Raw genomic sequence first — 24,473 nt, forward strand, 5'->3', positions numbered from 1 at the left:
GCACTATTTAACCAGCTCAGGAATGCCTGGGGCGGTGTGGTAGATGCAACTATGTGTTATCAATCCAGGCGGGAGTCAGGGGCTGAGCGGTACCTGCCGTTCCTCAATGACACACCACGAACGCCCCGCCCCAGGGCCTTTGAACCTGCTGCCCGTCTACGCGGAACACTCCCCCCACCCCCCCCCACCCCAACTCTCCCAGGCCTCCGTCTTCCCTTCTGCTGAGCAGGTCTCCGCTGCACCGAGAGCGGCACACCCCCTGCACTCCCCGCCCTCACCCAGCTTCCTTTCCCCACGGCATCGCCTCGACCTGGCACCATCTCAACCCGGCGTCAGGGCCAGCGGCTACTGTTCACCCTCTGCCTCCCTTCATTAGAACGAAGGCTTCGCCGGGAGGATCCCGCCGTTTATCCCTGCTGGGGCTCCAGTACCTACAACGGCATGCGGTCACAGCAGGGGCTCCAATGTTGGAGGAATGAAGGAAGGACTGTCCCCGCCACGTACCTAACGCAGTACAGGAAGTGTGTGTGGTAATCCGCGTACACAAAGAAGTAGTCTCCTACTTTGTGGTCCAGCACGGAATGGCTGTTCTGGAAGTAATTTAACACGCTCATGATGGTGCAGTGCTTGTTATATGGTGAGAGGGGGGCCAAGCAGATGTCCTGGAGTGTCACAGTCTCGTTGTTGTAAGATGCAGTAATGTTCTCGATGGCTGTTTGTAAGTCAAGAACCTGAAGGATGATTTTTAAAATAAACAAACCCAGAAATGTATCAGTTTTCCCTCAGAGGTTGACTAACCATTATCACCTGGAGGGGTCAGAAGGTAAAGAGTATTTGGGGAAAATCCTTCCTAAGACAGGGAAGGCTGAGACACACGATGGTAAAAAAAAAAAAAGAAAAAAAAAAAAAAAATTTTTTTTTTTTTTTTTTTTTAAAACGTATTTTTGGTGACTTCCCTGGTGGTCCAGTGGGTAAGACTTCACTTTCCAATGCAGGGGGTGAGGGTTCAATCCCTGGTTGGGGAGCTAAGATCCCACATGCCTCACAGCCAAAGAACCAAAACAAAACAGAAGCAATACTGTAACAAATTCAATAAAGACTTTAAAAACGGTCCACGTCAAAAAAAAAAAACAATTAAAACAAACAAACAAACAAAACATATTTTTGCTGAGGAACAGCAAACTGGGATGGAGACCCCACCTAGAGGCACCCAGAGAGAGGAGGGGGGCACCACGACAGGTCAGATCCCAGCGCAGGACACACGAACATCTGCCCTCCCACCCTTCTCCACAGGGACCCACGAGGCCACAGAGGGGAGCCTGGGGTCATCTGCCTGATCTTCCTGACACTCCCTGCCCTCACCAACAAATACCACCTTGCTCCATACCATGGTTATTTATGTATATTCTCGTACTTTCTAATAGACAATATATTCCAGGAGGTAAATGACAACGTTTGCACCTTTTGCAACAAGCTGGGAAAAAGCAACAGACAGTCATTGGGTGGAAAAAAGATCCTACTAAAGTCTTGAGAATATTTTGACGTTTTTTTCAAGCTATCAAGACTTTCTGTAGGGCAAGAGCAATGTTTAAAGGAAAAACCATGCAACTGTGCAACTGTTCATTAAAAAATAAGTGGATGCAGTTTATTTACAGATAAGCGTGATAAGGGAGAACGGGCAGGTTTAAAAGCCTTTGTAAGAGCACGGGATGGATCTCATTCCAAATGCACCTCCCACCAAATGCAGGCAGGGAGCCCACATTCAGGCAACACTAAGTTCACTCCTGCAGGTGGGACCAGCAGTGATCCAGCAGCTCCTTCCTAGGTCCCCAGGACAGCATAAGAGGCTTTTTATCCCTTTGGGTCCCGGTGTATTACTTTTTAATTATCACGGGAAAAAAAATCCATAAGTTCCTAAGGTGAATTATAAATATGTTCTGTTTCAAAAGAGAGGCGCTCATCTCAGTTTCAAGCAAGACCTACTGTATGAAATAAATACCAAAGCGGTCTACAGTAAATTTGTCATTAAATTCAACAGCTATCACTTTTCTGAAAAGTAAGTGAAAAGCGCCTTTACTTTTATCATTAAGGTTTACGAGATAAACCACCACACTCAGCCCCAAACCCACATCAAGTAAACTGGTCAAAAACTGACAAAGTGCCATGTCCCCCGGAATTGATTTCTGCAAAGAGCACATTACCTGGTGCAAAATGTCTAGGGCAAGTGGAGGCCCAAAGGGCACATCGGCTCCAGAGGGGACGGGACTGTACGTGTGTGGCTGTGTGAGGGGGGCTTGGATGATCAGCTGCTCGGTGCGGAAGAAAGGTCCGAAGTGTGTGTCGAAGTACTCCTTCTCCTGGCGCGCCTGGCTGCCGGGCGCAGACCACAGGTCCACCGGGTCTGTCGTGACCTGCACAAACACCAGGCCCGAAGAACAGGCGGCGATGAAGGCCACGGAGAAGAACACGATGCAGCCGGGGTGTCGGACGCAGAACGAGCCCCACTGTGAGAAGAGCCGCTGTAGACGGGCCTCGAAGGTGGCACCCAGAGAGTCACAGCAGGACGGCCCCCCTGGGAGAGCGGGAGAGGAAGAGAGGGTGGAGGTTAAGAGCCAAGCCATTCCTGAAAGTCGGAACGGGGAGCGCATCAGCTACCACTGCCCATAGTGGGACTCGCGCCCACACAGGACACACCGGGACGTGCACAGGACGATCCCCACCACCCCCCTCCCCAGCTACTTGTCTGCTCTGGAAGCAGCCCTGCTCACCTGCCCACACCTATCCCCACCCCTAGAGGAACGGTGCTCACACACAAGCCTCGGAAAAGCAAAGTGCTCTCAGCACTCTGTCCAGAGCAGTTCCCTCCAACCTTTCCTGCTACCCCGGCTCTCAGCCCGCCACGCTGGTGCCTCCACAGCTCTCATCCCAGGCCAGGATCATTCTACTGCTATTATTAACTGCGTGGCTCTGATCTGCCACCCTGACCAGGTTGTTAGTGCCACAAAGGCAAGGACCCTGTCTCCATCACAGCCGTGTCCTCGGCACAAGCCCAGGGCCTCTCCTGGAACAGGCATATCAACGTTTGTTAAGGAAATGAACACTCTCGTGCCAACATGGTCCCAACCCTTTTAGTTAAGTACCAACGTGCCTACCTTTGTCACTGGCATTTACAGAGAAAGCAATATTGCCATCAATGGGGGTGTACTCGGAGACAAAATACCGTTTTCTGGAAAATAAAAGCATGCAAGTTGTGTTCGTGGACCTCGGCACAGTGAGGCTGTTCTTCTGACATTCCCACACGAGCTTCCCCGTTGAAAGCTCACTTCCTCATCCTGTTTGCTTCCTCCCTAATTGGTGCCTGCCTCCCCTTAAGTTCTCTTGCTCTGGGTCTCGCCGCTCGTCAGTCTCAGGGGAAAATTTACGACAGTATTAAAAAAACAAATTAATAAAGGATAATTTCACCTTGTAGCCCTCATTTACATTTAAAAGTTTTAGCTTCTTTAAAAACACAGTAAACACTATATTGCAGGAGCAATGAGCGCATCTAGTGGCTAGATCTTGGTTTCTAAGCACCATTCTCCAATGAAAGGAACCAGGACTCCTTGCAGAAGAGGATGCTTCTAGGGCTGGAGCAGGGAAAATAAGAGAACATCTTGTGATTCCAGAAAATAAGAACAAGCTTGAGAATTGGAGGGGGTGGGGGGTGGGGTGGGGGGGCATGCTTAAATAAACATAGGAGCCACCAGAAGATGCTCCCAGTGGTCAAAACTGGGAAAATCTGAGCAATAAGATAAATGATGATACTGAACAGAGACCACAGAATTTTTTTTAAAAGTCCATGATGTAAACATAACTGAATAAATAAATAAGTAGAGGAGAAGGGGTAACTCTGTACAGAGCAAGCCCAGTTAGTAAGTGGAGAAGGAACGAGGCAAATACAAAGTCACCAGCAGGCAAACACCACAGGAAATAAGTGTTGAAGACAAGATCCACGGATGGATGCTAAAATCAGTGGGCGACAGTTTGAGGAGAAACAAGGTAGTAACATAGTCTCAACATACCTCCTCTAAGATATTTATCAACTCCAAAGGGAGAAACAGTAACTTCACTATTACTGTAGTGGAGAAACCCAGCAGACACCTTCTTAACCAAGCGATCAAGGCTAACCTCACCAGTGATGAGACATATTGACATCATAAGCCCTTGATATGATACATTGAGAAAGACACGTCACTTCTGTGATATTGTCAAAAACACCTAACCTCAACCTAATCACAAGAAAATATCAGCTAAAGCCAAACTGGGGCACACTTTACAAAATAACTGACCAGCACTCATCAAAAGTGTCAAGGCCATAAGAGAAAAGGAAAGATGAAAAACTGTCACAGATTGGAGGAGGTGAATAAAACAAAAAGTGAACGTGACATGGGATCCTGAAACAGAAAAAGGGTGTTAAGAGAAAAAACTGGTGAAACTTGAAAAAAGACTGTGGTTTAGCCAACAACAGTGTACCAATGCTATTTTCATGGTTTTGATTAAATTACATCCCATGGGTGATGTGCGTTGTAACACTAGAGGAAGCCGGTAGAGGATATAAATAAACTCTATTATTTTTGTACCCTTTCGGTGAGTCTAAAATTATTTCAAAATAAGAAGTTTTAAAAAAATGTGTTGTCCTACGTCAAGACGCAGATATCTAAAAGGACTACAGTATTGCATTTGAAAGGATCTGAATCAGATTTGGCTCATGAGACTTTCTGTTAAAGAATGGCTGCTTTAAATCACACGCCATTTTGAATAAATCAATGAAACTGACTTCAAATGTTTCAACGGCTAAATAGGCTTTTGACTATTGACTAGTTGCAGGACATAAGCAATTCATGGAATGGTATTCATGCAGATATTTGTTTCCTATTCTAATGAACCAAAGTCTACCGAGCAAAAGCTAGAAGTGCCACTTGGGTAATTTTGCTCTTCTTGTCCTGGAGGGAAAACAAAACGGATTACCTGTAGCACCACACGGCAAAGAATGCACCAAAAAACACGAGCAGGAATGCCATGTAGGTGCTCCACATGATGACGTACATGGCGTCCAGACCCAGGATTCTCCAGGGAACAGGAAGGGCTGGGGGCTGGGGCTTGGGCCCACAGACGATCAAGCAGTCCTGGCAGCTGCAGGGCCCCATGACCTCATCCACGGACTCGTCACAGCCCTTGGTGGCATTGTTCATGGGCTCCATCCCATGGGCTGGAAGATCTGTGGGAAGGATTGTGCTGAGTGAGAACCTCCGTTAAAAAAAAGCAAACACTACAAGGCTTGTATTAAATTGTATTTAAACCCAATGATAAGCACACTGAAAGAAGTAACACAAATGGAAGAATAAAAAGGACTGGAGGTTTCTGGGTGATCAAGTTATGTTTTGCTGCTTAGTCCTGTAACATTTTAAGTTAACCTCAATAACTCTGGGCATAGGGTTTGTCACCGAGATCCAAGTCTACCACATTCCACGGTAAACCTTCAATCAAGCTTTACCTCCACTGAGGAGCTAGTCTAACGCTATGGCAGAGCTTTTGAAAAAACTTTTTTTAAAAAACAGCTTATTCCTTCAATTCTGTAGCAACACCTGAAGGCAATTCTTCTATCTCCACTCCCATGCCCAGCCCCTAACCAACCAGGGGCAGGATAAATGCTCTAGTTACCTCTCGCGCTGGAGGAAACTCTAGGACCTAGTGATCTGAATTTATCTTCCTACTGCAGGTTAAGGTTCCTGGGCTTTAAAAAAATCCTAAGTACAATACACTTAACGTGGAGGTCTTCATCCCCACCTGAAAAGATGGGCGTGATGGTGAAAGGCGCCTGGCCGTTGTCCTTGTTGAACATGTACTCGATCCAGTTGGTGGCGTTGCAGGCTTCGGCCTCCTTCCCGCACAGCAGCCCCAGGGCTTTCTCGTTACTCGAGGGGGCCTCCACGTCCTTGCAGGCATTGTACATGGCTGGCAGGGGAGTAAGGGAAAAGACTGAAGCCGCGCTGCTGTAATTCACCAGATGAGATCTTACCGGAGGCCTCTCACGTGTGACCTTGGAAATCCAGACACACTGCAAGCGGGAGCCGCGGGCTGGGACTCGGGACAGTAAACACTAAGGGCGGGAACGGAGGTCACCTCTGAAACCGGCTTGTCACCCTACAAGTAACATCAGGCCAGATTCCAAGCAACTTAAAAGTCAAAGACAGGAAAGGCTTACGTCATCCCGGTATCACCCCCAGTGCATGCGACAGCATCCTGAAGGCCGAGCAAGGAGAAGCTAAGGACCTCAGTGCCTGTTCAGCCAGCAAAGCTGGTTCCAGGAAACTACAGCTGGAGAATGATGGCACTTCCAGGGTAAGAACTGGTTTCAGGACAGACTTCACGTGTGAATGGCCCTAATACCACTCTCTTTTTGGGTTTTATTTTAGTATGCATAAAGACAACACACAAAATAAGAATGTCAATGACATTTTGCACATAAGGAAGCAGTGGTAATGGGTCCTATCTTAATATTCAATTACCAGTCCCTGCTTGTTAGAAACTTACCAGGACCTTCTTCCCCTAAACTTTAAGGAGATACTTATAAATTCATTGTGTTTTACCCTCACTCTTGAAAGACAATTTAGCTAGAGCGACAGTAGCTTCTTTAGAACTATGATAATTCCATTGCCTTCGGGCCTCTATCATTGCTGGTGAGAAAATCTCCAACTGTCATTCTTTTGAAGTGATTTCTATCTTTTCTCTACTTGCTTTGAAGTGATTTCTATCTTTTCTCTACTTGATATTTGTCTTTGGAATTTTATAGTTTTTATAAGCTATATTTAGGTATGGATTCCTTTTTTAAATAGCTTTATTGAGATAATTCACATACCATACAATTCACCAATCTAAAGTTAAAATCTAATGGCTTTCAGCATATTCATAGATATGTGCAATCACCACCACAGTCAATTTTAAAACACTTTCATCACCTTAAAAAAAGAAACCTGGTGGGGCTTCCCTGGTGGCGCAGTGGTTGGGAGTCTGCCTGCCAGTGCAGGGGACACGGGTTCGAGCCCTGGTCTGGGAAGATCCCACATGCCGCGGAGCAACTGGGCCCGTGAGCCACAACTACTGAGCCTGTGCTCTGCAACAAGAGAGGCCGCGATAGTGAGACGCCCGCGCACCGCGATGAAGAGTGGCCCCCGCTTGCCACAACTAGAGAAAGCCCTCGCACAGAAACGAAGACCCAACACAGCCATAAATAAAGAAATAAATAAAGAACTGATTGAAGGACTTAAAAAAAAAAAAAAAAAAAAAAGAAACCTGGTATCTTTAACTAATGCTCCCTTATCTCCCTATCCCCTCAAGCCCTAAGCAACCATTCATCTACTTTTGTCTCTATAGATTTGCCTATTTTGGACATTTCATATAAATGTAATCATATAATATATAGTCTTTTGACTGGCTTCTACCACTTAGCATGTTTTCAAGGTCCGTCCATGTTGCAGCATGGATCCATATTTCATTCCGTTTTACGGTCAAATAACATTGCATCGTATGGATGTACCACACTTTGTTTATCTATGCATCAGTTGATGGATATCTTCGTTGTTTCCACCTATTATGAACATATGTTTTCATTTCTCTTGTGAGTGGAACTGCTGGGTCATACGGTAACTCTATGTTTAATTGTTTCAGGAACTGCCAGACTGTTTCCCAAAGTGACTGCACCATTTTACATCCCCACTAGCAGTGTATGAAGGTTCTAATTTCTCTACATCCCCGCCAACATTTGTTATCTTTCTGATTCTAGCCACCCTAGTAGGTGTGAAGCGGTACCTCACTGTGGTTTTGATTTGCATTTCCTTGATGACTAATGATCTCAAGAACCTTTTCATGAGCTTATTGACCATTTGTATAACATCTTGGAGAAATGTTTACTCAGATCGTTTGCCCATTTTTAAATTGGGTTATCTACTTATTGAGTTGTTAGAAGTCTTTGTATATTCTAGATACAAATCGTTTATTAAATACATGATTTGCAAATATTGTTTTCACCTCTTTTTGATGGTGTTCTTCGAAGCACAAGTTTTTTATTTTGATCAAGTCCAAGATATCTATTTCTTCCTTTTGTTTGCTCATGTTTTTGCTGTCATATCTAAGAATTCATTGCCAAATCTGAGGTCATGAAGATTTATCCTGATTTTTTTCTTTTTTTTTTTTAAATTTTTAATCCTGATGTTTTCTTCTAAGAGTTTTGTAGTTTTAGCTCTTACATTTAGGTCTTTGATCCATTTTAAGTTTTTAAATGCAATTTTTAAAGGTTACACTCCATTTACAGTTATTGCAAAATATTGGCTATATTCCTCATGTTGTACAGTACATCTTTGAGTCTATCTTATGCCCAATATTTTGTACCTCCCACTCCCCCAGGTTTACATGCCACCCCCCAACCCCTCGCCACTGGTAACCACTAGTTTGTTCTCTATATCTGAGTCTCCTTCTTTTTTGTTATATTCACTAGTTTGTTGTATTTTTTAGATCCCACATATATAAGTGAGATCATACAGTATTTAATTTTGTCTGTCTGACTTATTTCACTTAGCATAATGCATCCATCCATGTTGCTGCAAACATTTTAAGTTAATTTTTGTATATGGTGTGAGGTAAGGGTACAACTTTGTTCTTTTGCATGTGGCTATCCAGTTGTCCAAGACCACTTGTTGCAGACTATTCTTTCCCCCATTGAATGGTCTTGACACCCTTGTCAAAAATCAGATGACCATAGATGTATGGGATTATTGTCAATTCTGTCTCATTTCTTTGTATGTCTATCCTTATACCAGTACCATACCATTTTGTTTTCCACTGGTTGGTAGTAAATTTTGAAACTGGGAAGTGTGATTCCTCCTATTTTGTTCTTCTTTTTTATGATTGTTTTGGCTATTCTGGGTCCCCTGTAATTTCATGTGAATTTAAAAATCAGCCTGTCCATTTCTACAAAGAAGTCAGTTGGGATTCTGATAGGGATTGCACTGGCTCTGTAGATCAATTTGGGGTGTACTGCCATCTTATAACAATATTAAGTCTTTGATCCATGAACACAAGATGCCTTTCCATTTATAAAGATCCTCTTTAATTTCTTTTAATAATGTTCTTTAGCTTTTAGAGTATGTTTCACACTTTTTTTGTTAAATTTATTCCTAAGTATTTTATTTTTTGATACTATTGTAAATGGAAATTTTTTTTTTTAATTTCACTTTCAGATTGTCCATTTCAAGTGTATAGAAATACAACTGATTTATATATATATATTCTTTCTTTTTTTTTTGGCCACGCCATGCAGCATGTGGGATCTTAGTTCTGCGACCAGGGATGAAACCCACGCCCCCTGCAGTAGAAACAAGGAGTCTTAACCACTGGACTGCCAGGTAAGCCCCTATTCTATTTCTTCTTAATTTATCTGGTTTAAGGATTCATTTTCTTTTCCTAAGTCTGAAGATTCATCTCTCATCCATTCTGGAAAATCCCCAGCCATTATCCTTTTGCTTACTGTCTCTCCCCAGCTCTCTTACCCCCATATGTCACTTTTAATGATTTCCAGAACTTTATATCTCTATGCTGTTTTCTGAGTAATTCCCTCATATCTTCCAGCTAACCATCTGGTTTTCAGGTTTTAATTTTATCAAATATTTCAAGGATACGGAAAATATGGCGAATATGATTCTCATGTACTTGCCACCCACCTCTACCGATCTTACTATTTTACAACATTTGCCTCAACATTAACAAAAACGCATTATAGATATAGCTGAAGCTCCCTCACTATCCCTTCCTATGGGCATCCCCCCTTCCCCAAGGTAATCACAATCCTGAGTTTGATGTTTCTTTTTCCCATGCACGTTTGTGTACTTTTATGATACACTGTATCCATAAACATGTAGTACAGTTTAATATAAACATACCACATATGTTCTGTTACTTTCAGTCAGTATTTGTAAGTGTCATTCACGTGACTGACACAATCCTAATTCATCCATTTTAACATAACAGACTATGACTATGCTCCAGTATACTGATCTGTTCTCCTCTTAATTAGCATTTAGTGTCTCCAAAGTTTTTTCAAAATGGCCTTTATTTTTTAGAGCAGTTTTAGGTTCACAGTAAAACCGAGCAGAGAGCACAGAGGGTTCCCATATAACCACTGCCTCTACACAAGCACAACCTCCCCACTATCAGCAGCACCAGAGTTGTGCATCTGTTACAAATGATGAATCTACATTGACATATTCGCCCAAAGTCCACAGTTTATGTTACGGTTGACTCTAGGTACTGTACATTCTTTAGAGTTTTGGCAAACATATAATGACACACATCCACCATTATAGTATCAACTATTAGTTTTACTGCCCTAATAATCCCTGTGCTTCACCTATTCGTCTCTCCCTGCCCCCAACCCCTGGCAACCACTGATCTTTTTACGGTCTCCATAGTTTTGCCTTTTCCAAAGTGTCACAGAGTTGGAATCACACAGTATGTAGTCTTTTCAGGTTGGCTTCTTTCACTTAGTAACATGCATTTAAGGTTCCTCCATGTCTCTCCATGGCTGGATAGCTTGTTTCTTCTCAGTGCTGAATAATATTCTGTTGTCTGGAGGTACCACGGTTTCTCCATTCACCTACTGCAAGACATTATTGGTTGCTTCCAAGTTTGGCAGTTACGCATAAAGCTGCTACAAACATCCACGTATGGGTTTTCACGTGGATATGCACTTTCAACTCTCTTGGGTGAAAACCAAGGAGCATGATTACTAGAATGTGTGGTAAGAATGTTTTTCAGTATACATATAACTGATTCACTTTGTTATACAGCAGAAACTAACACAACACTGTAAAGCAATTATACTCCAATAAAGATGTTAAAAGAAGAGTATTTTTCATTTTCTAAGAAGTTGCCAAATTGTGTTCCAAAGTGGCTGTACCATTTTGCATTCCCAGCAGCAATGAATGAGAGTTCCCATGGCTCCACATCCTCGCTAGCATTTGGGGGTGTCAGGGTTTTGGATTTTGGCCATTCTAATAGGTGTGTAGTGGTATCTCGTTGTTTTTTGTTTTTTTTTGTGGCTGCATTGGGTCTTCGTTGCTGTGTGCAGGCTTTCTCTAGTTGCGGCGAACGGGGGCTACTCTTCGTTGCGGTGCGCAGGCTTCTCTTGTTGCAGAGCACGGGCTCTAGGCGCGCCAGCTTCAGTAGTTGCAGCACATGGCTCAGCAGCTGCAGCACACGGGCCCTAGAGCATGTGGGTTTCAGCAGTTGTGGCACGCAGGCTCTAGAGCACAGGCTCGGTAATTGCGGCACATGGGCTTAGTTGCCCCAAGGCATGTGGGATCTTCCCGGACCAGGGATCGAACCCGTGTCCCCCGCATTGGCAGGCGGATTCTTAACCACTGTGCCACCAAGGAAGTCCCTCGTTGTTCTTTTAATTTAGAATTCCCTAATGACATATGATGTTGAACATCTTTTCATATGCTTATCTGCTATTCATGTATCTTCTTTGGTAAGGTGTCTGTTCAGGTCTTTTGTCCACTTTTCAATCAGGTTGTTCACTTCCTTATCGTTGAGTTTTAAGAAGTCTTCCTATATTTTGGGTAACAGTCCTTCATGAGATTATGTCTTTTGCAAATATTTTCTCCCCGTCTGTGCTTGTCTTCTCATTCTCTTGATGTCTCCAATTTTTCATGATCACAGAAATGCTATAATGAACGTTTTTATATGGTTCTCCCTCCTTACATGCATTAAGAGTTTCTCTAAGGTAGGCACCTCTAAGTGGAATTTCTGCAGTGAGGGTATATTTATCTTCAAGTTTACCAGGTATTGCAAAACTATTTTTCAAATGGTTTTCAAACACTCACACCAAGTTACAGTTACCAGTGGAGCAGTATATTAGCACTCCTCTGCCTCTACATCCTCACCAATATTTCGAATTGACCAATTTTTAAATCTGTGCCAATCTGATATGTGAAATGGTAGCTCACTGTTTTAATCTGCATTTCACTGATTGCTACAGATGCTAATTATCTGTATTGATAAATCCTTTCACTTCTGGTTTCTGCTTCTCCTCTCTTGTCTAGAATCCTTTCTTACCTTAAAGTCATAAAGACATTCTATATTTACTTCTAAAAATTTCCAAGACTAGGATTTTCACTTTGTTAATCAAAAATAAAAATTAGATGAATAATTAATTTCTCACTCCATTTATCAACTAGCCCACTCTTTCCCTTAATGATTTGTAACAACACACCTGTTATATATCCACTGTCCACATGGATGGTTCTGTTTCTACACAGAATGATCTCTCTTCATCCTGTCAGGCTGTCTTTTACGTCACATCTTTTGGTACATTTATTCCTAGGTACCCCACTTTTTGTTGCTTTTGTGAATGGGATCTTTTTTTTAGTAAGTTTTTTTGTTACGTTTTTAACTGATCATTATAATTAAATTTATATGTTGCTCTTATAGTCAACAACTTTGATGAATTATTTTCTTATTTTATTTATTGTTTTTGGGCACATTCTTTATTCAGCTGCATCTAATCTTTTAATCCACTTAAATGACTATTTCTTTTTTTTTTTTTAATTTTTGGCTGCATTGGGTCATCGTTGCAGAACGCGGGCTTTTCTCTAGTTGTGGCGAGCGGGGGCTACTCTTCGTTGCAGTGCGTGGGCTTCTCATTGCAGTGGCTTCTCTTGTTGTGGAGCACAGGCTCTAGGCACGCAGGCTTCAGTAATTGTGGCACACAGGCTCAGTAGTTGTGGCGCGCAGCTCTAGAGCGCAGGCCCAGTAGTTGTGGTGCACGGGCTGAGTTGCTCTGTGGCATAAGGGATCCTCCCGGACCAGGGCTCGAACCCGTGTCCCCTGCATTGGCAGGCAGATTCTTAACCACTGCCTGCCTGTTATATATCTTAACCACTGCGCCACCAGGGAAGCCCTATAGTTCTATTTCTAGTCTGTTCATTCTTTTCCCTTAGTGTCCTATTCTTTTAGAATTCTTTCATTTCAGTCATTTTCAACAAACATGACATGGTCTTTTTCAGATTGTTCTATGATTTCTAGTTGCTGGGTTACCCTTTCTCCTATGTGTTACACCTGCTTACTTTCCCTTCTCGTGATCTGTTTCTTCATAGTCAAAAATCTCTCCTCTGCCAACTAGTTCTACCTTCCACCCCATCTCCTCAGTCTTGCAGTAATTCATGAAGTTATGCCTTTCATGTCCACTAGAACCAAAGTTCCAATGGTTTCTAAAATGTATAGAAGTAAGCTTGCACATACTAAAAATTTCCATGTGGGAACTTATACTTAGGAAGGAGTTAAAGCAAATACTTTAAGGAGATTGTATAAAAGGTTGTAGCTCAAGTCCCAGGATACAAGCAAAGCAACAACTCACATTTCAAGGCCAATGGAACTAAAAACTGTCATTTTCACAGAGTTGACAGGACAACAGAAAGGGACAATTTGATCCACTGTCCTGATACCAAATATAAAAGAGGAATAATTTGAAAGTTTACTTACCATTGGCAAAACTCTCTCCAACATAGTATTGTAATTCTTTTACGTTTGTTTTTGTCTGGTTTGTAACAGGATCAACATAATCTTCCGTTGCTGTAACGTTCAGAAACTGACTTTGTCGAGGGCTACATGTCAGCTCACAAAACAGGTTCACTAGGTTATAAAAACAGGATGGACATCTAAAAGGAAAAGTAAACTACTTTGTATGATTTCACGGATAATAGGGCCAGCAAAAAGATGATTTAAAATAGACAAAGAATGTTTAAAATTTATTGTAAAACGGCAAATGGATTACCATGAGGACATATTAAACCCAGCAATTCCAAACCTAAAACCTCATGTTAAAATAAAGACACCTCTTTAGAAACTGCCCTAATTACTACATTTGTGCTGCCCAGATGTAATTTCAAAAAGAGACAAATGCTCTCTGAATTCTGCACTTTATAATATCAGACATGTCTTCTCTGTCTTGAAGTTAGAAGGACTTAGAAGCATCATGGTGACAATTCTGATTGAGAAGAAGAAAGGGAAAAAATGAGATTTACACATTAGAGTTTTCATCTTATAACCTACGGAAGGGCTCTCTTCTGATCCCCAGATAATCCTAGGCTCTCTCTAAACACAAGAGGATTTCCCCGTGACATGAGAAGACAAAAAGAACAGCAGTGGTGTCCTCTGGCTGCATGCATTTCAGAAGCACCCGGGTTTTCATAAGAACCACAACTGTCTGCTGTCTTCCAGGTTCAAAGTTTAAGCTTCTAATGTTGACCAGTTATGTGGCAGAAGACCTCTCCCTCCTCTTTGGTTCACCGTTATCTGCAAAAGCTATTGCTTCATCAGACTTGCATTCTTGCAACAAAACCAATCAAGATTGCTCTCTATTCTGAACCCATCCAGACGACCACATGCGACACAGAACAATGAAGGTGTGGTCCCAGCCTTCAAAGCCTCTGGTCTAGTGAAGGAGCAGACACCCACGCTGACTTGCTTTCAGGAGTTCCATGCTTTACTGTGACAAACAGGAATGACAATTACACCATTCAAACAGAATTCGCTCTTGGGGTGCACAGTTTTCTACTACTTTCCATAAATTACAAACCTCTTTCCATGTTACTCCATTTAACCTCTGCAATCATCAGTTGGGACAGCTGCATAGTATTCCATATTACCATCTCACTGTTTGCTATCATAAATAAAGCTTTGCTACCTCTGACAACACGGGGGAAACTTGGTTATCTTTTGATGTTTACGCCCATAATACCTCACGTAGAGCAGGTGCTAGATAAATGTATTTTGGCTAAATGACAGCTCCAGTCTGGCTACAGCAACATCCACTAGGCTTCCTTCCACAAGATAAGCTGGCCTGATTAGAGTCTCAACTTTCTGATCTATTATATTGTTTGCTGTCCTCAGAGAACAATTTACAGATGGTTTTCCACTCTATATTGCCGACTGAAAATCTGAGAAGCAAGGTTTCCTAGTGGACCTGTGCCCTGTCACCTGCAGTGACACCTGCACAGAGAAGCACATGTCCTTCCCATCTGCCTTTAGCAGGGTGCTCAACGTGCTGTTCTAAAGACCACCACCAGTTCGTTCTTCTGCACATTCGAGAACTGCTGGGTAAGCTTAGAGAACATGTATTACGAAGCCCTTTTCACTGCCCCGGTCACACAGAGCACACTGGATGGCAAACTAATTTTGACAAAACCAGCCGACTCTGCCAAAACAAGCTTTGAGCAGTTACCAAAGGCTCTACCGAGGCCTGGGTCACCATAGGAAGAGAGAACCACGCACAAAGCAGGGGAGGGAGGCAATGCAGAGGACTGCACGGAGGAGGGTCTCAGGTTAGAGAAATGGGCGGGACCCCCTCTCCTCCCCACAGCGCGAAGGGGCTCAAGTCTGAAAGGACCCAGACCCCAGTGCAGGTCCCCTTTGGGATGAAGACATATCAGAGAAAAACCAAGTAGCAACTCTGAATGTAAAGAGAGAGAGAACTGAGTCTGATAATTATTACTTTATCAGAAGTTACTGTTTATTTCTGAGAAGTCACAAGATAGCGTTCTTAAAACAAGAACTAACTTTTAAACTCATTTTTCCTGCATGCCTGGCGGTCAACCCACCTGGACAGAAACTGCAGAGGCAGCTGCAGGTTGTCTTTCAGCGTCCGAAGCTGCTGAACATCACAGCAAAGACTGACGTTGCCGAAGAAGAACCCTGGACAGAGTTCCTTTCGGGTGAGAAAGCACGGACATCAGAGGAGCACAGTTAAATAAGGACAAGCATTCCTCAAATATAAGACCATTTTATTCATATCGCCCTTTTTAGGTACACAAGGGTGAGACACCTATATGCAAAGTGCTTGCAGAATTCTTTTAAAAGGCTATCAGATTTACTGTTTATAACTAGGGATTCACAAAAGTAGAGGCAGTAGAGGCATTTTAATTTTTTTTTTCTAATTGGGAAGCTCACTTTCCTCCCTTGACAATCATTTTACCTCTTTTTAGGTTACTTGGTTAAGTTTAACCAGAATGCTATTTACTCTTTCCATCAGTCACTCCAGGAAATGTCAAATGCCTTTAATAATTCTGATGAAAGGATTAAGTCCAGATGACCCGCTACCGTGTCAACTGCAGCCTCTAAGACCAGTCTTTCCACCTGGATTTTTCCAGTTCTTTTCTAATATCCCTGTGTATCAGGGATGGTGAAAGAGACAACAGGAAACAGATTCCTGGTAGCAGCCAAAGTTCATAGGCTCTTGTTGGAAACCGGAGGAATCACTAAAGTGAACAGAGGACAAGGGAGTCACAGCCACTTAGCAGCCTCGTCCACTCAAGTCCTGAAATCTAGGAACAAAAAGAGTTAACTTTGAGTGTATTTTGAAGAAGCTGCTAAAGCAACATCTGAGGTACCAAGATCAGTCCCTAAGTAGTAACCTGACAATGGGAAACTTTATGAGCAAGGTATAGTCAGCCCCCAAAAATTACGCCTCTGGAGTTATGTTATCTTCTTTGTGCTACAGATAAGAGTTTCGGATAAGAAAAGCCCATTCATTTCATCTCTATCCCCACCCCACGGTAATATTTAAGGTATAATTGCAGAGGATCTCTGATTAGCATTTTGTGTTCCCAATGCCCAAGACAACTAACTCACCTGCACCAGGTCATAGCCATCCTCTGGCAACGGCTTTGGTGGCTCAGAATATCTGCAATTGTACCTCTTATCTCCAGATGCAATTCCACACTCTCCATACCAAACACAGGACTGTGAAAATACCTACAAAAGTCAACCCAAAACTCGCTTCATTAGGGCCTCAGGGACAACACAAAGTTCCACAGCAAAGGGCACCCACTCAAGCCCCATTCACAGAAGCTTCCAAGGTTACCTGCAAAGCCAAGTAACAGCAAGAGGCACTGGTTAGTTTAACATTTTGACAAATATTAATTAAAATAGACCAAAACGGACTTGTCAAGTCAGTCAGCGAAGGAGGTAATAGAAATTCCTTATTTACATGATTTCTACTTCCTGCTAGCTTATTTATTAATAAGAGGAAGCTACAGTTCCACATAAGAGTCACTAACAATCAGTGAGGAAGAAAGCAAGATAGTATGTGAGTCTGTGATTACTAAGGCTCTATTTTTGCACATCTGTATAAGGAACTGTGTCAGGTCTAAATAATGAAAGATCGTTTGCGTATCTGTTAAGGTTAATTAATATCAGCACACCATGAGTAACATGAAGAAAAGACCGTAAGGAGGACGAGCAAGAATGAATACCTTGTCCTCGAGATTTAAGTAAAAGGCAAGAAATGTGCTCCCTTTAAGGAAAATCACCTCAGAATCTTAAAAATATAAAACCTCTTGTGTAAAGATTTCTCAAGAGCCACTCCTATTCCCCACGTGAGAGTCACACGGCAGTGGGGTTGGGGGGAGGAGGGCACCATGTGACTCATACCATCAGCAAGGCCACCGAGCTCCACCAAGCTGGCCAGGGTCAGTGACCTTGCAATCAGCTATCATGTAGGGAAACAGGGACTGTCGAGAAGCAACCATGGATCCCAAGATACCTGGTGGAAAAGCCATTTTTAAAAAATCGGCATAGAAGCAAGAGAGTGAATTCCCTCCAGGGGCAGTGGCACGTGGGCCGCACACCGCAAGGAGTTAAGCTGGGCTGTGTTGGTCGCCGGCATCAAGACACAAATCCCACAACAGGCCCTGAAAACATGAAAGGAAAAACAGGCAGGAGGTTGAGGGGTGTTGAGGGGAAATCTAAGGGTCCAAATGACTTGTCTCTGAATTCATTCTTCAGATATTTTAAAACAGAAATTATGACTTACTCCATCTTGTTTCATTAAAAGTCATATGTTTAGGCCACAAGGAAGGGAAATTATACAAATGAGGAAGCAACAAGCATTTAACAACGCCATATCCCAAACCTTTGGCAAGAAGTTGCAAAATTCCATCATTTCTATATAAAAAGATAATTATGTCCTAATTATGTCCATAAACCTAGCGAATCTAGAGAAAGTACTGCTCTTTCCAAAACTCTGGGTTTCCCACTAAAAGGTCATTATCCATCTACTGAAGTTTGAAAAGGCAAATAAGCTAAGGAGGGGTGACAACTGCTTATATTGACCTGTAATTTACATACAAGGGACCCTTCCCTTGGACTCCCCCTCAGAGAATTCTCAACAGACCAACAGGGCAAGCAGGTCCCGGCCAGGGGGCATTCTGGCACGTCACCCACAGGAGTGGCAGGAATCCAGTCATAAAATCGCAACTCTGGCATGACTAACAGGACGGGCATCTGGAGTCTAAGTTCCCCTTCCTCAGCACTTAGCACTCTGTGGGAAAATAAAGATGACCCAGTGTTGTTTGGTCCCTATTTACAAGATCATCCTTTATAATCTACACCATTTGTTTCAAAGCAAAGTTGTTTCCACCCACCAAGTAGAAGAGATGGGGCGGGGGGGTGGGGAGGAAGGGCTGAGGGTTGAGCTTGAGGGGCGGGAGATCAGGAGCCCTGGGTTCCTCAATAAATGTTGAGCCCGGCTGCACCTGGAGCAGGTAACCTGGCTGAGCAGAGCAGGAGTCTCCCACCTGTGAACTGCACTCATAACCCCGCTTACGTCACAGCTCTGGTGTGAACACTGAATGCGGGAATAAAGGAGGAAGTGCTTAGGAAACTAGAAAGCACTACCACTCAAACGTAAGGAATTATTCTTAATGTCTTCCAACTGTTTTCTTTGCGGCCAGGAAAAAACTGGGCTTGAGTCACTGCTCTTAGGTTTGCTTTCCCAAGTCATCTACCTAAAGAAGCATGAGCCGGCGGGTCCCAAAGGTACTCACAGGCCACTCGCTGTGTGCCAGGCACTGTTTTAACTGTTCTTACATATTAACCCAATGAATCCTTACAACACATGCACGAGGGAAGTGTTTTTTTTTTTTTTTTTTGGCCACACCACGCGGCACGCGGGATCCTAGTTCCCCGACCAGGGATGGAACCCACACCCCCTGCAGTGGAAGCGCAGAGTCTTAACCACTGGACCGCCAGGGAAGTCCTGGGAGGTGCTATTATGCCCAATTTACAGATGAGAAAACAGAGGCAGAGAAGCTAAATAACTTGTCCAATAGCAGCAGAGCCAGGATTCAAACCAGAACATTCTAGTTCCAGAAACAGACTCTCAATAAGATATAATCAACCCTGTAATTAAGGTCCTCCCTCAAGGGGGTCCATCACCCATCCCTTGTGCAGGCCTGTGCACTCACTCACACGGCTGCACAGGTGGGGAGGCCTCTTCCCCACCTCGAGTCTCTCTCCCCACCTCCCCTCGGCTCACCTACAGCTGAAACCCGAGCATCTCCTTCAACCGCAGGCCCGGCTGGTGCCAAGCCCCCCGGAGACCTCCACCACCTGCCCTCCTCCTCATCCACGTGTTCAACCTCATCTCTGTGTTGGTCCCTTCACCTGCTGCTGCCCATGAAGGCTGCTCCATTTCACCCTCCGGCTCAGTCAGACCACCCCCAACTCCTCTTCAGCTGCACCTCCAACCACCTGCTGCACAGCCCAGGTGCTCAAAAGGAAACCAGTCTTTCCTCCATCGCCAGACCCTCTTCATCAGGGGTTCAAGCCCAGGTACCTTTCCCACCAACCTCCCGGGAAGCCTCGCCGGTGCAGCCTCCCTCACCCCTTCCCCGCCCCCCCCGACCCCTTCCCTGCGAGCCCACAGCCATCCTCTGTCCACCTCATCACCTCCCACCATGTGGTCTGCTCCCATGGGGGTACACCACGCCCACGGCGCCCAGGCACTGGATAAGGGTGCCCCTGTCACCTCAGTCCCGCAGCAGATCTGTGAGGCTGGCACTAAAGTAACACCATTTCACATATGAGGAAACTGAGGGTTCCACAGGTAAAGCGACCCATCTGAGGCCACATCTGAGAAACAGCAGAGCCAGACCCTGCCCAAGGCCTGGCTGGTTTGGAAGCTGGAGCTCTTACTCCTTATGCTGCACGAGGGTCACTCCTCAGTGGACCACTGACTAGGCCGAGCTCAACTATGCAGCCCGTCAAGAGCCTATCTGACATCCGAACGACTGGGGTTTCCAGGCTCCAAAGCGCCACAGCACAGCGGTCGGACTTTATCAACGAAGACAACGGCTCACCTCAAGATCCCTGGAAGATTTCCTGGAACGTCAGGGCAGCACAAGCCGACACCAAGACCAAGGGCACGTCAAGCAATCAAGGGCTCGGGTACAGGCCACGTACTTCCTTCCTCAGGGAAGCAAGGTGTCTGGGTGAAAGCTGCCTTTACTCTGATACAAGAACACCTGGTGCTGACTTCACACCAATGATACTCACCTGGGGAAGGAAGTATCCTGCCCGATACTGAAATAAACCCACCAAGCTGGAGGTCTGCCAGAGCCCAAAGGGCACCAGACTGCATGTGAGCTCAGCTCCAGAGATGGACGGTGGTGGTAGTTGCACAACATGTGAGGTACCTAATGTCCCTGAACTGTACTTTAACTTAAAACGGTCGATTTTATGTGTATTTTATCACAAAACATGAGCTCGGATGCCCTTCACCACGTAAGAGAAAAGCCCAGTGGCAAGGACTGCAGAGAGCACATTCTTGTTTATACTGAGATTAAGCAGAGAAGGGTGACTGTCAGTTGAAACACCACGGGTCTGAGTGTCATGCGACACAGCCAGAGTCTCTAATAACAGGTGTTGCCAAAGCTCCACCTGGGGTTGGGGGGGGGACAAGTCCAAAGAATGATAATTCTCCACAGTTCATCTCATGGGCACCAACCAGTCTTACAGAGCTATTCGTGACCACAAGAACTATCTTATTTAAGCATTTAAACATTTAACCGACTCCTAAAATGTTAAATGAGTGTAGACTTTATTTTCCTTAATTACAGAGTACCCACCCATCACAAATATTCAGACATCACAAGTGTATATGAGATAACATTGAAAGCTCCCCCTTACTTCTCCACTGCCACCCCATTCCTCAGATTTAAGCAATGCTAACTTATTAGATCTAGGCCTTCCGGGCTTTCAATTCCCTCCCACAGGCAAACCTGTAGAGATGTGTCCACGCAAACACACACAAATGCGGTAACTTTTATATAATCTCTACTACCCTCTGTGACTGGCTGTTGACTCTACCTGAACTGCCTGTAACTGTATTTATCGGGGTCCCCAAAGCCAGACTCCAGCCCTTGTCTGCCGTCCCTTGTTTTCTCCACACATTTCAGTCCCCGCCCCCCATCCTGGAACAGCCTCCCTTTTTACAAGCCTCACCCAAGACTCACTGCCTCCACTAAATTGAACTCTGACTCCTATCACCTGGATCTGGTCATGGTGCTCCCCCGTCGGGTGAGCTGTCTTGGGGCATAGGCAGGTTGGCCCCAGGCAGCACCTGGCTGGTGCTCACGGGCATCCATCCTCACTGCTTGAGTCAGCAGGTGTCCTGCACCCAGAGCTCAGGCGAACCATTTCTCTGTGACTTACATTCCACAAGCTCCCGTGGGGATCCACCAGGACGCGGTGGATAAACTTTTCCTTAGAGGGCCAAATATTAAATATGGTAGGTTTGTAGGCCCTAAGGTCTCTGTGCTACATACTCAACCTTGTCTGCTGTAGCTCAAAAGTAACCACAGACGACAATGGGTAAAAGATGGGCGTGGGTGTATCCCAAGAAAACTATCCACAACTACAGGCTCTAGCCAGGTCATAATTTGCTGGCTCCTGCTCTAAGATCAAGGAGAATTTATACTTATGGGTATCACAAAGTTGTGCACGAGGGCAGAGGTTGCAAGAGTATTTTCTTGCCTTTGTCTCGACTGCCCTGTAAGACCACAGAACCCTAAAGGGCAGAGCCCAGGTGTTACACTTCCTTTGAAATTTTCTATAGTATCCCATCCAGTGTTCACTGATTCAGGAACTATCAAAACGTACAAGATGAGTTAAAGGAGCTTGACTGGATTATGTAAGAAGTTGCTTTGGCTTTAACCCAGAATTTAGTGGTTACAAGCCTAGACCAGCTCTGCTGTTAAAGGTTAGGCCAAAAAAAAAAAAAAAAAAAAAAAAAAAAGTTAGGCCATACGGTTATCTCACAACATGCTCTAGAGTTTAATTATTGGATATGTGACTGCACTGCACAGGGAAGCATCTTTCAATAATAATAGGAATAGTTCAGGAAAGTTAAAAAAAAAAAAAAAAAAAAATGCCCCTTCTGCTCTATGTCAGCAACTCTAGCAGCTGTTAAACAGACTCTAATTGGGAGCTCCCCGAAAGCACACCTTATCACATGGAGAAGCTCTGAACCTCAGCAACAGAATTCCATACTCCAGGCTGAATATTAACTCATGTTCAAATGCTTAATGAACATCAACCACGTGCCAGGCACAAAGTTGAGTGATTTCTCCCTCATTTGCCTCATTTATTTCTCAGACACCCCATGGAGTAGTATCACAGAATTTTATAGGTAAGGAAACTGGAGCTCAGAGAGGGTTCTCTGAGGTCACATGGCTCATAAGTGACAAAACCAGTAATGAGAAACACGATTTTGAACACCAAGTTAAGCATTCTCCTTCCTATTCACCCCCACGCCCACCCCGCCAGCTGCTGCACTGTTCAAACTTCAGCTCAGTTTGTACACGGACGTATCCTTAGATTGTGACAATGTGCTAGGGATGGGCTGTCCCCTCCGCTGTCATCCTACACAGGTGTCCCTCTTTCCACACAGCCTTGTTCACCTGCAGGACTAATGACTACCATTTACATACAACTCTAGGCAGCTGTCAAGTCCTGACTCACTTTCTTTCTCAGGACCAGTGACTGTCTTCAGCCCCAGGCCTGTACCGGGCCATCCCATGCGGATGCAGTGCAGGGCCTGGTCCCCTCACCTCTGCCGCTGTCCTGGATAAGTAAAGCTCACCGTGGAACCTGGAGACACACCCAGCTGCAGCTCTGGAAAGGGGTGGAGCTGAGGGGCTGGCCTGGCCAGTCAGGATAACCCAGGAGGCGGTGGCCCAGAGAATCCTGTCCAGAGATTAAGCTGCCTGCTGTGCCCTTTGGGGTCGGGTATGCAGACCAAACAAATATGACAGGACATTTGGGGTGGAGGCTGGTCTGCTCTTTTATTGACGGAATTCTCTGGAACACTGTTTTATAGCCAACCTGGGGTAAACATAGCCACATAACAAAGGATAATTTGTGTGAGCACCAGGCACGCCTTTAGATGGGTATTTTAGATATATTTTTCGAGTTAGATGGGCTCAGCCAATCTTCACTTTACAGATAACCCCTCCAGCTTGCAGTTTAACTGACTTGCCCAAGGTCACACTATTAGTTAGTCTTAGACATTTCTGAGCTCCCGCACTCACGAGTTTGAAAAATAATCCAAAAGCCACAGGGCTAAATCAAAACTATGGAAGTGGATGGGGGTGTATACTGTCCGCAGGTTTTTTCCTAAGGAATGTTCACACAACGTGACAATTGAACCAAGGGTCAGGCCAGTAGGCTAAATCCACCCCTGATCTATCACGGGCTTTTGGAGAAGCCACACTGGAGCCAGGAACATGCCTTGAATGTTACTGGCCAAGTAGAACATCTACTAAACACCCATTCAACAGAGCTTGCTAAATATGAATAACCTGGCAGCAATATTCTGAATTTCAATAAAGTAGAGCCCGGAAGTCAGAAGACAGTGGCTCAAGCCCCAGTCTGCCATTTACCAACTATGACCTTGAGACAAACTTCAGCCTTAATATCCACATCTGTAAAACAGGAAAAACAGCATCACACCTGTCTTAAGGAGTCTTGGGAGGTTAAAACAAGACCAGAGGTGTCATCGCAATGGAGTACTATGCAAAAATTAGGTAATTCCTTTTTCCTTAGTCTCTTGTAATCCAAGATGCCATTTAAAAATATTGAGATAATTTACATACCATAAATTCACCGTTGAAGTGTACAGTTTAATGGTTTTTAGTAACAATTGGGTAACGTTCCCCCCTATTTTCTCCAGTTTTCCTTTCATCCGCCTGATAAGCATTAATTCACCCTCCAACACTCAGCTCAAAAATGGACTCCCCATCACATTCTGTCCCTTTATTAGAGCACACTTTTCTTTGCATTGTAATTTTTTTATGTATCCACTCTTCCTCCCATCAACTATGAACAAGACAGGGATAGTAACTACTAACTTTTACATAGCACTTTACAGTTTACAGACAGACCACTTTCTGGCTAGGTGATTCTTTTGATCTACTATTGTATCCTACACTGCACTCACTTCACATTTATGAAATTACTGAATGACGGTCATTTGAGTTCCTCTGTGGCCCAATTCTAAAGATTCCCTCTCAAATCCCCCAAGAGCACACTTGCATCAGAGA

At 44.3% G+C, this 24,473-nt stretch overlaps 1 protein-coding gene across 1 annotated transcript in view; it reads right to left on the reverse strand.

Moving 5' to 3' along the window:
* NPC1 (NPC intracellular cholesterol transporter 1) overlaps positions 1 to 24,473 on the reverse strand; it is a 48,623-nt gene that overhangs the window by 20,897 nt on the left and 3,253 nt on the right. The window contains exons 2-9 of the mRNA XM_068563687.1: positions 16,723 to 16,845; positions 15,693 to 15,799; positions 13,576 to 13,751; positions 5,827 to 5,994; positions 5,008 to 5,257; positions 3,153 to 3,226; positions 2,202 to 2,572; positions 505 to 731 (exon numbers count right to left, since the gene is read on the reverse strand). Of these exons, the coding sequence (XP_068419788.1) occupies positions 505 to 731; positions 2,202 to 2,572; positions 3,153 to 3,226; positions 5,008 to 5,257; positions 5,827 to 5,994; positions 13,576 to 13,751; positions 15,693 to 15,799; positions 16,723 to 16,845 (1,496 nt within the window). The remainder of the gene's footprint in view (positions 1 to 504; positions 732 to 2,201; positions 2,573 to 3,152; positions 3,227 to 5,007; positions 5,258 to 5,826; positions 5,995 to 13,575; positions 13,752 to 15,692; positions 15,800 to 16,722; positions 16,846 to 24,473) is intronic.

The sequence above is a fragment of the Eschrichtius robustus genome, chromosome 14, assembly GCF_028021215.1.
Source record: "Eschrichtius robustus isolate mEscRob2 chromosome 14, mEscRob2.pri, whole genome shotgun sequence".
Classification (NCBI taxonomy): domain Eukaryota; kingdom Metazoa; phylum Chordata; class Mammalia; order Artiodactyla; family Eschrichtiidae; genus Eschrichtius; species Eschrichtius robustus.